Source organism: Corvus cornix, chromosome 3 (genome assembly GCF_000738735.6).
Source record: "Corvus cornix cornix isolate S_Up_H32 chromosome 3, ASM73873v5, whole genome shotgun sequence".
NCBI lineage: Eukaryota > Metazoa > Chordata > Aves > Passeriformes > Corvidae > Corvus > Corvus cornix.
Genome location: NC_047056.1, coordinates 38,999,546 through 39,015,967, shown reverse-complemented (window position 1 = coordinate 39,015,967; position 16,422 = coordinate 38,999,546). Strand labels below are relative to the sequence as shown.

Here is a 16,422-nt window from a genome sequence, read left to right as displayed (position 1 = left end):
AGAAATCACTTCAAGTTTCTGGGAGCAGGGAAGGTCATGCAATTGTGTTGACTGAGCTGGGTAGCATGACTTATGTTCCCGAATTTAACAGATTAAACTAAGAGCATTGTCAGGTGTCCACGCTCCTCTGTCCTTGCCAAACTTGTGTGACTCTCCATGTCATTCAATGAGTCATCCACAGTGAGAGTCAATCCTAGCAAGAAGGGTAAACCAAAGACCATCTTTTCTCCTCTGCTGCTTGTTTTTCCCTGTTCTTATTTCTTGTCTCTGACCGAATTAATTTCTTCCTAGCTTTGAACTTGAAAAGCTGTGTCGATTTACTATGTCTGTGAAGAAGAATTATCGCCGCGTGCCCTACCACAACTGGAAGCATGCAGTCACCGTTGCACATTGCATGTATGCCATCCTGCAGAACAACCAGGGCCTTTTCACTGATCTAGAGGTAGGTGACATGGTGGTATCAGTTACCACACCTCATCAGAGCTATCAGCTGTTGTACAAGTATATTTTCTGTGCTAGAGTTTTTTTGTCAGTTTGGGCAGAGTGTATGTAAAGGTCTTCATGGAGGAATGGATGTGGGTAAAGAGTTTGAGGGAGGACGATTACTCTCATTCCTAATCCTAGTCATGTTTTCCAGGACTGCCCCTAAAAAAGCAGCGTAGATTTGGTACAAATCCATGTTTAAGTTTTGTGGTCCTCCCTGCCCACTTACAACCACAGTCTTTAATTATTAACTAACTGTCAGATCTCTTGTGAGGGAGGGAAACACCCTGGGTCTTGAATCCTGTGAGGTCTGGGAGATCCTGAATAGGAGGACAAGGGTTGCAGAGATGGCTGACATACGTGAGTAAAGGAGAAGAGCCAAACTTTAAATTGATCTCTAAATGGAAAAGATAAATAGTAAAATGGAAGGCTTAGAATGTTAATACACAGTATGGAAAACTGTCACTTGTTTTTCTTCTGAATAATGGTAGGTACAACTGAGGGTGCTGTCTGTTATTAATGTTACATGAAACTTTTGACTCGGAGAACCTACTTTCAGTTATGTATAACTGCCAAATATTATCCATTTGGGCTGTAATTTTCCAGGCTCTGTTAACTTCCTCAAGTTGATCCATTTGGGGAAATTTCAGGCATAATTGTTTGGCTCTTTAAAAGAGACATGCTAGTAGAAATCAAAGTTTTGTTCAGTGTATAAGAGGAAAATTAAATTTGGCGATCTTTCTTTTGAAAAGGTATAGTTTATCCTGCTGTAAAGGAAAGACTTGAAAGTTGACACTGAAATGTGAAAGAGGCATGTGTCAGGCATATTTGGCCAAGCTATGCAAGTTTGGAAAAAAAAAATCAGTATTCCTTTAACAACAAAAATCTGTGGAGTGCAGCTTCAGAGAATTTTTAAAACTCTGATAACATTCAGTAGTAACCAAGAGGTAAGCCCCATCTCTTTGGAGATGCAGAGTAAGAAAAAGAGAGCAAAAAAGACAGCTGTTAAGAGAGATGGAAGCAGTATTTTTTCCCTGCAAACTCCAGCCAGCCTTCATCTGTTTGAGTGTCTTATTCCAGTCAGTGTCCCAGCTTTTCAGCAGTCTTCTTTCTTGATAATCGGACAAGAATACAGGAAACTGCTGAAAGAAAGTTTGGGGATCTATGGGCTGACCTCAGGTGAGGGATGCTGACACAAACCTCAGTAGATTTAGATGGGAAGAGAAGTATAAAACACTGTAAAGGAGACACTGATCTGGAGACAAATAGATCCAGCAGTTTTCAGTGATTAAAGAATTAGGATCCAAGCAGGGACAGTAGGCACAAGGTCAAGAGCGCTGTTATTGGGCACTGTATAATCCTGTAGGACTGAGACAAGAATGACTTCCTGAGACATGGAGACTGAGACAAGCTGGTACTGTGCAATTTCAAGTGATGGAGGTCTGTGTTATGCTCCTAAGGGTTCCACTTCTGCTGAGGATCTGTGTGGACACGTGCTGCTGCATCACCTGGGGTTTTTTATATGCTTTTTAAAAATATACAAGATGAACTATTGAAAAGACATAATTCAAAATAGAAGTCAATGTCTCAAAATCAGAAATACAATTGGTGTTGCTGCAGCCCTATTTCTGCACATAGTGTATTTGTGATAATATTTTTAATTGCATCATTAATTTCTTAATCATAAATCATTGTTTGCTATTTTTCCACAGAATCATGGGTCCCTTAGTATAGTATCCAGGTTTGATGTTGCACACTTAATAGATGGTTAATCAATATTCTTTTTCTGCTTCATTTTATAGCCTTATCCTTGTTTACTGAACACTTATCAGAACCAATTATAAGAGGAAGCTATTAGGTCTCTGAAGACGTTTTCTTGATACTTCATGCCAACAGTGACAGAGTCATAAACGTTAATGAATTTGTTTTCCAAACACATAAGTTAAGTGAAAACCTTTTGAGAAAGAGATTTCAGGGACTCCATTTTTTCAGGATATTAAGGATTAACTATATAAAAATCCCAGTTACTGTCTTTATTTGTTTGCAATTGCTATTGTCCAGTATTTGAAAAATACTCAACTAGGAGATTTGGTTAACATCTCTAGGAGTGTTGCAGAGGCAGGTCTGGCATTGAACTTCAGTGTATCTGTCTTGACCAGGAGATCATACATCTTGTATGTTTCTTCTCCCTCAATAACTGCACTTTTTATTGTTTTAATAACCATGGTAAGGATTCAGTGGATAACCAGACGGATTTCTTCTGAAGCAGAGTTCATCCAACAGTATGTTATTGTCAAACAAGGTTTTTTAAATGCATAATATAATTACAATTGGAGCAAGAATTTCAATTCGGCATGTCCTTACTGTCACGTTTCTCTCATTTTTAAGGATATTTCTACATGTGCTCTTTGAAGGCAGTGTGAGCATAGTGCAACTTCTACCGTATTTTGGGTAGAGAGTGACATCTAGGGGCAGGAAATACATCTTGCTTTTCATGCTTGTGTCAATTTTTTTGTAGCGAAAGGGTCTTTTAGTTGCATGCCTGTGTCATGACCTGGATCACAGAGGTTACAGCAACAGCTATCTTCAGAAATTTGATCATCCCTTAGCTGCTCTCTATTCCACATCAACAATGGAACAGCACCACTTCTCGCAGACTGTGTCCATCCTGCAGGTAGGATTATTGAAATTGTGTGTTCTGTGCATTAGTGTTCAGTGGTGGAAATAGGAGTCACATCATTACCCACTAGATTTTCTGAAGCATGCTCAGTTTAATTTCTCTATTATAGTACTCATTTAGACGAGTGGAAGATTTATTACAGCAAGACAGGTTTCACAATTAGCAAAACAGCTTTCTCAGAATCTTGAAGTTGTAAAAAATATCGCGTATTTGAGGGTCTTTACTTATGGCCCACCTTTGAAGCTTTTGGCTTCTGGTTCTATGGAAGTTTTTTTCCATGACCATGTGGAATAGGAACTCTGAAAATGAAAAATCATTTTCTCAGTTACATATTTAGTTTTTTGTCATAATGTGTTTCAACAAAGTCTTCAACCATCCTGAAATTTTGAATAAAAACTCAAGTACTGGCAAAAATTTGTATGAGAAATTTGAAAACCTGCTGTAATAAATTCTGTGAACATTGAATGTGTGGCATGAAAGAGGAAGTTTTAATTTTTCATGCATGAAAATTGTAAACTTATTTCATTATGTTATCCTTTGCTTTTTTGTTACTTGACAATTTGAAATAAAAAAACCTGAGTAAGGTAATATTCTGTGAAAGATAGTTCTTAGTATGAGGTCATGTGTCTATGTTTAATGAAGAAAAAACTGCAAGAAAACGTGCAGACACTTTGGGAAAATACAGGTGTGCTACACAGCCACACACATATTTTCTCATGAGTGAAATTTTTATAATTCTCAATTAGAAGAGTGAGTACTCTTACCTGTGAAACTGCTGCCAGTCCACACTTGCGCTCACTAGTTTGAGTTTTCTGTGCACACTCAGCCTTAACTTGCTACTGTGACACTAATTCATTGTTAACCTTTCTTTCTTTCTGGTTTTTCAGGGGAAGATATTTATTTTCTTAAATATGTAATCACCTTTTAGGAAAAATACATATTCTGTCTTGCATTCAGAAGCACATCTTGTGATTATGGTTTTAGGTATCATATACATTTAATCACAGAATGGAAGCTTTATCTCTGAATGCTCCTTCATGTAGGAGGGTGTAATTGAATCCTTCAGTGGTGGTATGGCATTAGATGTTTAGTGTTCATTCTTTGTGTGAATTTGTGCACAGTGAGCATGTTCCTGAGTCATTAACACTTCACTGTCCAAACCATTTTGCATTTTTTTCTGGCAGAAATGTTGTAATCGATGAAAATCCCATTTGCCAACAAGGCAGGGAACCCTTTTGCTTCCCTGCTACCTCCTAGATTTGCTGTCAGTGTGAGTGAGGAAAGGGGAGATAAGTGGCCAGGGCTGTAGAGTGGATTCTAGACACTGGCCACTGAAACACCCATGCTGGTGGTAATTAGCTGCAAATGCAGACTAGAGCAGCCTTTTGGACTTGCTGGTTTTTGTTTGAATCAAAAGTCTTACTGAATTCCTGGACTGATGGAAAAAAAAAAGCCAAACCAGCCCACCAAGCTCTTTAGGGTTTATCTGAGTGAGTTTTAATTTTACATTAGTAACCTGCAGTACTTTTAACCTCTTGAAACTTTAGAGTTGCTTTGGTCATCCACCTGCAGTTCTAGTGTACTCCATACTTAGGACACAGAGGATTCTATTCACTAGCTTTAGCTCAGCAGGGAAAGAACAAAATCTTAGGAGCTGTACTTTGTATGTACTACTCAAAAGCCTAAGTGACACACTCATAACTGGTGGCTTCTGTCAGCACTTTACAGAATCAGTTCTTTTGAGTAGTCTGAACAGAAGCTGTCATAGTGGTCTTTCTGAGAGTGTAGCTTCTAAAGCCCAAGAGTAGAATCCAGAATAATTTAAATACTAGGACAAATAGCCTGTTCCCATGAATTAGACAGCCAGGTTGGGGAGTAAAGGGTCCCCAAACCTCTAAATTGTGAGGATTAGTAGTAGTAATTTTTTACTCCTAAAGTGCTGATGATGGGTTAAAATGTTCTGAATTTTTTTTTTAAACATCATGTTCTATGACTTAGAAATCTGTCAAAGGAGCATTCAGACTTAGATAGATTCTATTTTCTATTCATTATTCACAATAAATCTACTTGTCTAAGTAAAAGTACTGGAAAATGATGTTTACGTTCCGGATGGTGAGAGAAACCAAGCCTATTTGTACTGCAGAGGATTTATTTTGAGCAAATTATGTAAATACTTGATGAAAGTCAAGGAAAATTTTTGAGCTTCAGGCCAAATGCCAATTAAATGTCAAAACCCATCTGCATTTATTATAGTTTAATAATATTTTTTTATTTCTGAATGTGCACACCTTGACATGGCTAGCTCTTTTTTTTTTTTTTTTGGTCTGCTTCCTCTCAACAGTAGGAAGAGTTTTGACAAGTTGTTTTCCAAATCTTAGAGAGAGCAGATAGTCTTGACTTTTTAAAATATGCTATAGCTTCATTAGCTATCATGAAGCATGGATATTGTCAGTTAAATGATCAATAATACACTGTGGAAATTGAAAACTGATGGCAGTGGTGTGTTACCAGAGCCTCCATAGTGGAAACCATTGTCTTTAGTTTATGAGTCGTTCAATTTAAGGTTGAACAAAGCAGCTTTTTCCCCTAAATGTTCATATACATTAAAATAATTAACTTTATTTTTATATAGAAAATCGTGTCAGTAAATGCAGCAATTTCAGGCACATTTCATTTGGAACGCTAGGAAAACAAAATTATTTTGTATTTCTAACTTCAGTGTTTCTTTATCCATACTATATATTACACAGTATCAAAACTGGGCTTAAGTGAATCAGGTACTCAGTTTAGCAACTGGTCCAACTCTGGACCAGAATTGAATCACAAATTTCCAAGTCAGCACTGTCTGGAAGTTCTGTGTCTGTAGTGCTTCTAAATCAAAGAAAAAGATTTCAATAATTTTTCTCTAGTAATACCTTTAGGCTTCAGAAGAAGCAGTCCCAAAAACAGATTGGTGGCTTAGTCACAGGTTTTTTTCACTACAGTGTTTGAAAAGTAAAAAAAAAAAGGGAATTTCAGGCTATTAACATTTGAATTTGCAACAAAACTTGTCATTGGGCTGTAAAACCGTTGCAACCTGTATGGTGAAGTAAAGACTGAAATCATCTCAGAATTAGAGCTTGTGCTTTTTATTGGTTTTTTACTTTTTCATAGCTGGAAGGGCACAATGTCTTCTCCAATCTGAGCTCCAGTGAATATGAGCAAGTACTTGAGATCATCCGGAAAGCCATCATCGCCACAGACCTTGCCCTGTATTTTGGAAACAGAAAACAGCTTGAGGAGCTGCATCAGACGGGAGCATTAAACCTTAAGAACCAAACACACAGGTAAAGCAGCAAACCAGAAGTATATCCCAATGGCATTAGTCTAGAAAGAGAAACCCTTTTGTTTTTTTTTAAAGGATTATCTCTGAATGGTAATTTTCTTACATATGTGATCTCTAAGACCAGCAGTGTGTAAAATTTCACATATGTAACAGTAATTTCCATTGCTTTATATTTGCATTGACCCTTATATGGCTGATGACTCCTCTATCTTAACGTAGGGGAAGTGCACTTTGCCATTTATTGATTGATTATACTGTGTATTTGTGTATTTCCTCTGGTATATTTGTCTGTTGGTACATGTTTAATGATTGCTATCACACTGGCAGGCAAGTTAGCAAGCTCTGTGCTTTTTCACATGGAATAGGCATTATTAACAAAGATGCAGGTGTCCTTAAGGGCCATCTTAATTTCTCCATTGGGTCAAAACACGTGAATTTAAATTAAATTGCCAGTTTTCTTTATAAAACTTAGATTCACAAACCATAGATTTGTGCTATAAAATTGATTAAATAGGATTTTTGTGTGTGTGTGTGCCTTATTCTAATAATGATTTTAATACCAGTGATGGTGTTCAGTTACTCTGTGAACAGGTTTGTCAGCGTTTGACAGAGTCACGCCTTGGATTCTTCTGTCAGGGTTTGAATTCATTCCAACACAGCAATGACAGTATCTGAGACAGACTCAGAAGTAGTCTTTCCTCTCTTTTGGAGCATATTTCCTCTCTCTTTAAAGAACAGAAATAAATGCAACAATAAGATATGCCATCTTTCTTTTTGTAGACTTGTACTGTATTTTCAGAAAATTATGGAGGGGCATGTGAGTGTTTTAACAGGCAGGCACTCTGTGCCCTTGTCAATGTATGTGATTGTGTAGCGGATGGCCAATGAACTCTGCAGACAATGAAGGGAATACAACAAGGAATACAGTATAGAGTCTGTGCCATGCCTTACCAATGAATCATAAATGAGGAAGAAACAAGCTAGGTGGGAGAAAATTTATAGTGTATATACATTGCTGCTGATTAAACTGGGCAAGGGCAAATGAAAACTTAGCAGAGTGATCATTAATTCTTTTCCAAACTTACAATTTAATGTTATTTTATTTTAGAGATAGAGTGATTGGACTGATGATGACAGCTTGTGATCTGTGTTCTGTAACAAAATTGTGGCCAGTTACCAGACTGACAGCCAACGATATATATGCAGAGTTCTGGGCTGAGGTATGTGTGATTCTTTTGCTTACTCTCCCTATAAATGGAAGCATTCAGGAAGAAAAAACCCAACTATGAGTATTTTTCAATCAATATCTTGGTGTACTTGTTTTAAAGAGAGTTCAGTGGTGCATGCATGTGTTTGTTGCTTACTCGGAAGCTATTTAAAGAGCTGAGTTAGCTATCTAATTTTCAGGCAATGCTTTTTCTCTCTGTTCAAGATAATGTAGAAAGTATGTCCTAACAGAAAGTGATCAAGCAACAGAACATAGAAGAAATCACTAACTGTAGTCACTAACTTTAGTTACTTGTAGAAATGCAAAATATGAAACCAGTTTCCAGGTCAGCTGCCTTGAAACATAAAGCTATAGTTTTATGATTCAAGTGATTACAGAAAATGCTAAAGCAAATATGACAAACATTAAAGCTTTTCTGAGGCTTCTCTGTGAGCCAGATCAACAACAGTGTCTCAGAGAGAGCTGGATCTTCAATATATGGAAAGCTACTTGACAGTTAAGGTGTACTGAGAATTGAAACAAGGCACTGAACTGTAGTAATGTAACCACGTTCATAAATAAATATGCAGTCTCCCACATGTCGTATGCTGAGGAGTAAATATCCTAATTGTTTAATTTTTAAAGTGGAAGTGACCGCTCTGGGGATAAGAAATTCTGAGGTTGTTCCGTAGAGTGGAGTTATGCAACTTTAGGAGATACATTGTATTTTCAGAACTATTATTGAATGTGTGTTTGATTAAGTGTTTTTCTTTTCTCTTATGTGCCCTGTGGAATCTTGCAGTATTCAGTGGGCTTATTTCTGTTTTACTCAGGCCTAAAATAGAAATCAGGCCCACGGAGTTGATGTAGCATGCAAATAGTGTGGAGATTGTTATCCTGCCTGTTGCATGTTCATGATGAAATTCCAGATGTGCGCTTCTTGTGGGTGTATTGCGTATTCACATGTTCTTGTTCTGTTAATTATAAACAGTCCAGACTACAACAATATTTGAAAAATGCTGACTGTATAAACTCAAAGATCTAGTTCAGTACTCGCTTTCTGAAATGCCTGTACTGGAAAGTGAGTGTTCTTATGAGTGATGTAATCGAGGTATAATATTGACATGCTTCAATGATTACATACTCAACTTTTTTGCTAATAAGTAAACAGACTTTTCAATGCAAATCTTGTGAACTCAGTGGAGAAGGAAGGATCAAACTGATTTTCCATACTCAAAAATAGTAAAGATGGAATTATGGACATAATTGCACCTGTCCAGATGTTAATTTTTTGTAATCCAAAGATGAGTTAATAAAGGTAGATGTTGATATATTGCTATTTCAGGGAGCAAATGTAAAGTAGAATTTATTGACAGTAACTGAATTCTGTAATAGCTGTTGTATTGAATCCTCTTTTAAGAGGAGGTTGATTGAGGTACAGGAGAAGTTGAATATATTGTGATCCAGTCAGGATGGCTGAGAGATCCAGCCACAGGTATAGAAAGATTAGATTGTGTTTCACTGCAGAAATTGTTACCTAATTGGGAAAAAGGTTACCTCTAGAAAAGTATATTTAACTAGATTGAATGGTTATGTTGCATGAGTGTTGTGGTTTAACCCCAGCTAGCTGCCAGGCCCCATACAGCCACTTGCTCACCCCCCCCACCAGCAGGACTGGGGAGAGAATCTGAAGGTTAAAAGCTGGAAAACTCATGGGTTGAAATAAAGACAGTTTAAAGGGAAAGCAAAAGCTGCACACACAAGCAAAGCAAAACAAGGAATTAATACAGTGCTTCCCATGGACATGGTTCAGCCAACTTCAGGAGAGCAGGGCCCCATCACATGTACTGGTTACTTGGGAAGATGAACACCATCACTGCAAATGTCTCTGCTATGTTCTTCTTCCTTTCACTTTATATGCTGAGCATGATGCCATATGGCCTGAAATGTCCCTTTGGTCAGTTTGGGTTACCTGTCCTGGCTCTGTCTCCTCCCAGTCTCCCATGAACCCCCAGCTCCCTCACCAGCATGGCAGTACGAAAAGCAGGAAAGGCCTTGGCTCTGTGCAAGCCCTGCTCAGCAATAACAAAAACACCCCGATATTATCAACCCTGTGCTCAGCATGAATCCAAAACACAGCCCCATGCCAGCCACTGTGAAGAAAGTTAACTCTACCCCAGACAAAACCAGCATGATAAGCTACAAGTAGGATAGAATATTACAGTTGTAAAAGTAGGATAGACTACTGCTTCTAATAACTACTTGAATTCATCATCTTAATATGTTGAGTAGTGTAATCAGAGTGTTTTATAATATTTCTTCTTCATGAAATCATTAACTAAGACAATAGCTCTAGAAGAGGTTGCAGCAATTTTGTGGTATGTCACAGTGATCTTTTTTTTCCAAAGCCCAGTATAGCTAGTGTCTTCAACTAAGTTCTGCCTTTGTATCACTCTGCATGAAGCTTTCCCAGACTGCTACAATTCAAGCAAAATAATATGTTGGTCATCAATTATACAGAATTACAAGCTTGTATAAATATGTCTGTTGTGATTTTTTTTTTTGTGAGATATGAGGCAATTGTTAAACCCTTTCTATAGTATTTTTAAGAGACTTATAAACCAATTATATCTGTACTGCAAGGATGATACAAACTTCTGGGGTTAAAAAATGGGGGAAGCTTCTGGCATCTTCTCACAGAAGCTTCTGGCATCTTCTCACACCCCACTACCAAAGCCTTGCCATGCAAACCCAATGCATAAAGTTAGTCAATTGAAGATCACTTTGGAATCTCAGACATGGGCAATAGCCAAAAGCAGTCATTACTGTAGTCACTGTAGTTGCCTGTGGTTTGACAATGCAGTTGAGGCATAAGACTTGGAAAACTTCAATTTGTTTCAGAAAGTAGCAAGCTACTTACATATTTTTAAGAAGTAATCTTTTCAAGGTCGAATGCAGTGCTCAGAAATGTGTTTTAGCTGCTCTGCTGGTAATGGGAATGTAAGGAGAGAGTTTTCTCTTGTACCTTACATATATCCGGTCTTTGGATACACTTTGTTTTTCCCAGTATTCCTCTCATGAATCTAGAGGGACAACATACTGAAAGCAAAGAAGGCTGTTTTACAGGCAGCTTCTTCAAAGCAGCATGGTGAAAACCACAAAATTTTTGGCAAAGAGGGCACACTGTAAATTCATCTGGCTTACTCAGCTTTTCTTTTGATGAGTGAGTTGTGTTTTACTGGTCATTGTATTATGGTGCTTTAAACAGATATTTTGAAAGATGAGACTAGAATAGAACAGAATAGAATGATTTCTTTGGGTTTCAAAGCTGCTTTTTATTATGGAGACACACACACTTGGAAACAAGGAAAATATGTGTGCATTGACAGAATTTGCTATTTAAATTATCACTTAGGTGGATGTACAAAATGAGCCTCTCCTTAGGCATTTTTCTGAGACTGCCTCAGAGTGATACCACAGGTTATTTTAAATTCTGGATTTTTAGACAGACATAGATTAGAAGATGGAAATTAATTCAGGTGTCAATAGTCTTGTTTTTGTTTTCTTAATCTCTCTCTCTACTTATCTCCAGGGTGATGAAATGAAGAAAACAGGTATTCAACCTATTCCTATGATGGACAGAGATAAGAAAGATGAAGTCCCTCAGGGTCAGGTATGAACTCTCTCAGTAAAATAGTACATGTTTATACATAAAACATGTATGGAAAAACCATTTCATATGTTAATGAATATTGCATTTGAAATTGGGTTATTCAGACTGCTGAATTCTATGTTCTGCATGCAACTATATTATTTTTTAAAGTAGCAGTGGAAAACTTGTTTTCAAATTTTTTCAAAAATGGCAATATGCTCTTTGCTGTTATTACTTGCTCCCTTTTTTGTACTTGTAGCTCTAGCTAAGACCACAATCACCTTAAATTTTTACAAGAGTCAATAATGCTTTTTATCTTAGTAAGTGGTTGTTTCAGCCCTTAGCTAAAAGTTTTTTCTGTTTTATGCGTGAACAGATGGCTCATGGGTTGGGCACAAAGGGTTACAGCGAATGGGGTGACATCAGACTGGGGACCTGTCACTACTGGGGTTCCACAGGGCTCCACCCTCAGCCCTGTGCTCTTCAACATCTTCATAAATGACTTGGACACAGGACTGGAAGAGATACAGAGCAAGATCACAGAGGAAAGTTCCAAAAATTGGAGGAGCTGTTGAGCTCCTTGAGGGCAGGCAGAACCTGCAGAGAGACCTCAACAAATCAGAGGGCTGGGCAATCACCAATCATATGAAGTTCACCAAGGGAAAGTGCTGGATTCTGTACCTGGGATGGGACAACCCTGGATGTATGGACAGGCTGGGGAATGGGATGCTGGAAGGCAGTGTGGAGGAAAGGGACTTGGGGGTCCCGGTCGATGGCAAGTTGAACCTGAGTCAGCAGGGCCCTGGCAGCCAGGAGGGCCAACCCTGTCCTGGGGTGCCTCAGGCACAGCATTGCCAGCCAGGGAAGGGAGGGGATTGTCCTGCTCTGCTCTGCACTGGGGCAGCCTCACCTTGAGTGTTTGGGGAAAATTTTGGGTGCCAAAATATAAGAATGATATTAAATTATTAGAGAGTGTCCAAAGGAAGGCCACACAGATGGTGAAGGGCCTTGAGGGGAAGTCATATGATGAAAAGCTGAGGTAAATTGGTCTGTTCAGCCTGGAGAAGAGGAGATTGAGGGGAGATCTCATTGCAGTTACAACTTCCTTGTGAGGGGAAGGGGAAGAGGAGGGGCAGGCACGGAACTCTTCTTTGTGGTGACCAGTGACAGGACATGAGGGAGTGTCAAAGTAGGTTTAGGTTGGATACTAGGAGAAGGTTCTTCACCCAGAGGGTGGTTGGGCACTGGAACAGGCTCCCCAGGGAAGTGGTCACAGCACCAGCGTGACAGAGTTCAAGAAGTGTTTGGACAATGCTGTTGGTCAAATGGTGTGACTCTTGGGGATGGGCCTATGCAGGGCCAGGAATTGGACTCAATAGTCCTTGAGGGTCCCTTCCAACTCATCTTATTCTTTGAGTCTGTTATTTTCATTGAGCCAGAAGGTCTACATGTACCATCTCTAATATCCCATTTTAGTTTTTGATAATTATGGAGTAATCTCCTTTTCCCGCTGAAATAAAAGAGATCCTCTTAAAAACAAGCAAACAAGAAGAAAAGAAAAAAACCCAAAACAAATAGGAAGAAAACGATGCAGTATGTGAAATAGTGTGGATGAGCAGACATCCCATATATATGTAGCCTTGCCTCCTCACCAGCTGCAGTTTCTTTCCGTTGTTTGCACTGTAAGTACTTCATCTCAGAGTGTAGGGTTCACAGCTCAGAAAATGTATCTTATTTTTATTTAAAGTATACAGAGGACTTGGTTACATAGCAGTATGGGAGGAATCTTTGTATTGATGAAGACAAGAGTTGCTTTTCAGTTTCTGAATAAGGATCAAAGTTTGGACTATAAAAAAAAGAGATATTACCTAATGCTTTGGTCATGGTACAACACATAGTATTTCACTAAAAGGGATTAAAAATTCTGCCCTAAGGAAGGGATCACAGTGCACTATTTTAACTGTCATAAGAGTCTGGGATAAGTGAGTGATGCTATAATGAATCTGAATGCAACCTGTCAACCTTGATAATATATAAGTAGCATTTTCTAAAAATTTCTTTATGTCATGACAATTCAGCTGTGACATCGAAGCTGTCATAGCCCCTAAGCCTGAATGAGTCAGATATCATTAAAAATGTGCTTATTTGGTGTTCTCTAAATATGATAATGGTAAAAATATATTATTGAACTGCATACCTGAGAAACAATTGCAAACCAGTTATTGAACACAGTGCACACCATTCACAAATGTCAAAAGCTCCCAGCATTTTAAGTACTTTGAGCTGTGCAATGCATACCCTGGAGGACATCAGAACAATCCAGAATCTGACCATATTTTGTGAATGCTGCACAAATTTCCTTTTTTAAAAAATAAAATCATCACATGAATAATGTTTGCAGAAATGTCTCTAGCATCTCCACCTACTTCCCTCCACTACTGACACCAAACAGGTAGACACACCCTGAACAAATAAAATGAATCAATTGAAAAATAAAAGGTTCTGTAGAAAACTCTACCTAAAGCAGCCATATCAGTCATAAAAGAAAGGAGTGTAAGCAGCTTGTAATTACCAAAGATTTAACTGTTGCTGCTTATTTTAAAGTATTTGGATATTAAAAGGAGATGCAGAAATGTGAATAACTAATATAAGTAGTAATTAAGTAAAGAGTTTTGAGCTAGCTGGCTGTTAGATTCCAGTGTTGCAGTTTGGCAACATCTATTTTTTTTCATTCTTGTTTTTCATAGATTGGGTTCTACAATGCTGTAGCCATCCCATGTTACACCACCCTTGCACAGATCTTTCCTCCAACTGGGCCACTACTCCGAGCGTGCAGGTGAGTAAGCATGCATAGCTTGTAGCTTGGTCAAAGAAAAAGCAAGAGTGCTTGCAAGTTTGTCTGGAAATATAGACTTTTAGTTTTAGAATTTGCATGAACATTAACAAGGATACACATCCCACACTAATCTATGCAGAAACCCAGAGTTGATAACTACTGTCTGGGACTATCTACTGTAGATCTACAGACACAGCTGATTAAAATGTGTTGGATGCCAAAAGCATTTAGAGAGAAACAGTTCAGCATTTATGCATCCCTGTCTGCACTGGTTCAGTGCAATTTCCCTCTGTGTCCTTTTTATGTCAATATGGTTCTCAAAACAAAAATTTGCTAGTATTCTCTTTAATTTAAAAAATGTGGGTTTAGCATGTGGTTTTATTTCATATCAGGTCTTTTTTTATTAAAAACCAGAAAAAGAAATATCCAGAAAATATTCAGTAGTTGGGAGCATGAGAGTGGTAACTTTGGGGTTTGGGAGAGGCAAATGTAACTTTCTCCTATGACACAGTGGGTATGGAGCATGGGTTGTTCTGGAAAAGAGGCAAGAGTCCTTTATCTGTTGGCTGCTTCTACACTTGAATGATGGTGAATTTCTTTGTTGGTAGTTCTGTCCAGTAATTATATCCTGGGCCTTAGCAATCTTTCCTGACAAAAATTCTGTTGAAATTAGTGTATGCTTCATGAAAATGTTCTGGTTTCAGGTTAATCAATATTTTCTAGAAAACCCCAGTTTTTTCATAAAATGCCAGCAATTTTTAGTCACATCAAGTTGTTAAAGGTCTGTTTTTCTATGCTCTTACTAGTACTCTCTCATATTTTTTGTTCTGTTGTGGTCCTTACATTCTATCTTACATTGAACTTTTTCTTTGTCCTGTATGGCAGAGCTACCTCCTCTGTCACTTTCCTCATCTTGTGGACTAAATTATTTCTGTTAAGTAAAAGAAAAATGCTTTGAAATTAATGTAGTAGTTAGCAAAACAATTTCATTCGCACATACACACTCTTTCATATAGCTATGAGAAGAATATGTAGGTCTGTGTCAGTGATACAGAGGACTACCTTATGAAAAACAGTGAGTATCTAGGAGGCATCATTAATAGCTGCCTCCAAGGTACCTCTGCTGGACATGGCTGTGCAACCCTTAAATGAATATGCAAGGAATATTCAGGAGGATTAGAGACTATACCTCTGGAGTTATTATATTAATGGGGCTAGAGCTGGAATTTTGTTTAGTGTTGATGCTTCAAGAAGAGTAGATAAAGACATGAGCAAACAAGAGAACATAAAGAAAGAGCTGAAAGAATGTTTTGAGATCTCAGTAGAGAGAGACTAGGTAATGTATTTTATTTATCCAAGAAAATCATAGAATCTCAAAATGGTTTGGTTGGAAGGGACTTAAACATCATCTAGTTCAGTCTCCCCTCCGTAGGAATGGACATCTTCCACTAGAACAGGGCCCAGAGCTCCATCCAGACTGGCCTTGAACACTTCCAGGGATGTGGCATCCATAGCTTCTCTGGGCAACTTGTTCCAGTGCCTCACCACCCTCACAGTAAAGACTTGATCAAAATCAAGTTGTTATTCCACTTAATGGAAACCGGAGCTTAGAGAGGCAGGGTTGAGTGCTTAAGACTGCACAGTATCTTTTACAGGAGCAACAATCTGGGAAGACATACATCTTTTGATTTCTGGCCACATGGATGATATCCCAATGAGGCTTATTTGTAAAAGTGGCCTGTTCTAGTCGGCGGTTCATCTTTTGAAACCCAGATGAGGATATTTAAAGTTGAATTGTGGATATCAAACACCCACATAAGTATGTGCTCTAGATAAAGGCTCTCCCTAATTCTGAAGATCAAGCATGAACATCTTTTCAAGAGCTGGTTTCTCTGTAGAAGGTGTGATGTCTGAAGTAAAATCAATCAGACTCCTGGCAGAGAGTATATGAATTTTTTCTATTACAGAAATTACGTTTGTTGTTTGTAATTCAAATTGTCATAATGATACTTCTGAAAGCTACACTGGCACAGTCTCCACACTGGATAAAGCTCTGTCCAGACAGCTCCCTGTCTTGCAGCTGTGTATCCTTTAATTTAGATTGTGCTGATGCAGAACTCGAGCGGAGATGTGTCGATAAAGTCTCTGAAGGACTAAAGAGCTTCTTGAAAATCCAAACCCTGGAAAAAAAAGTCTTCTGAGGAGCTGTTTGGTAGTTTTATCTTAGCCTTGAATTTAC

General features: G+C 38.2%; 1 protein-coding gene across 4 annotated transcripts in view; it reads left to right on the top strand.

Moving 5' to 3' along the window:
* PDE10A (phosphodiesterase 10A) overlaps nt 1-16,422 on the top strand; it is a 347,833-nt gene that overhangs the window by 324,612 nt on the left and 6,799 nt on the right. For 3 of the 4 annotated variants that reach the window (XM_010391640.4, XM_039568839.1, XM_039568838.1), the window contains 6 exons: nt 292-442; nt 3,002-3,157; nt 6,317-6,489; nt 7,597-7,708; nt 11,288-11,368; nt 14,095-14,183. In XM_010391640.4, coding sequence (XP_010389942.3) covers nt 292-442; nt 3,002-3,157; nt 6,317-6,489; nt 7,597-7,708; nt 11,288-11,368; nt 14,095-14,183 — 762 coding nt within the window. The remainder of the gene's footprint in view (nt 1-291; nt 443-3,001; nt 3,158-6,316; nt 6,490-7,596; nt 7,709-11,287; nt 11,369-14,094; nt 14,184-16,422) is intronic. The other variant, XM_039568837.1, reaches the window with a different exon arrangement.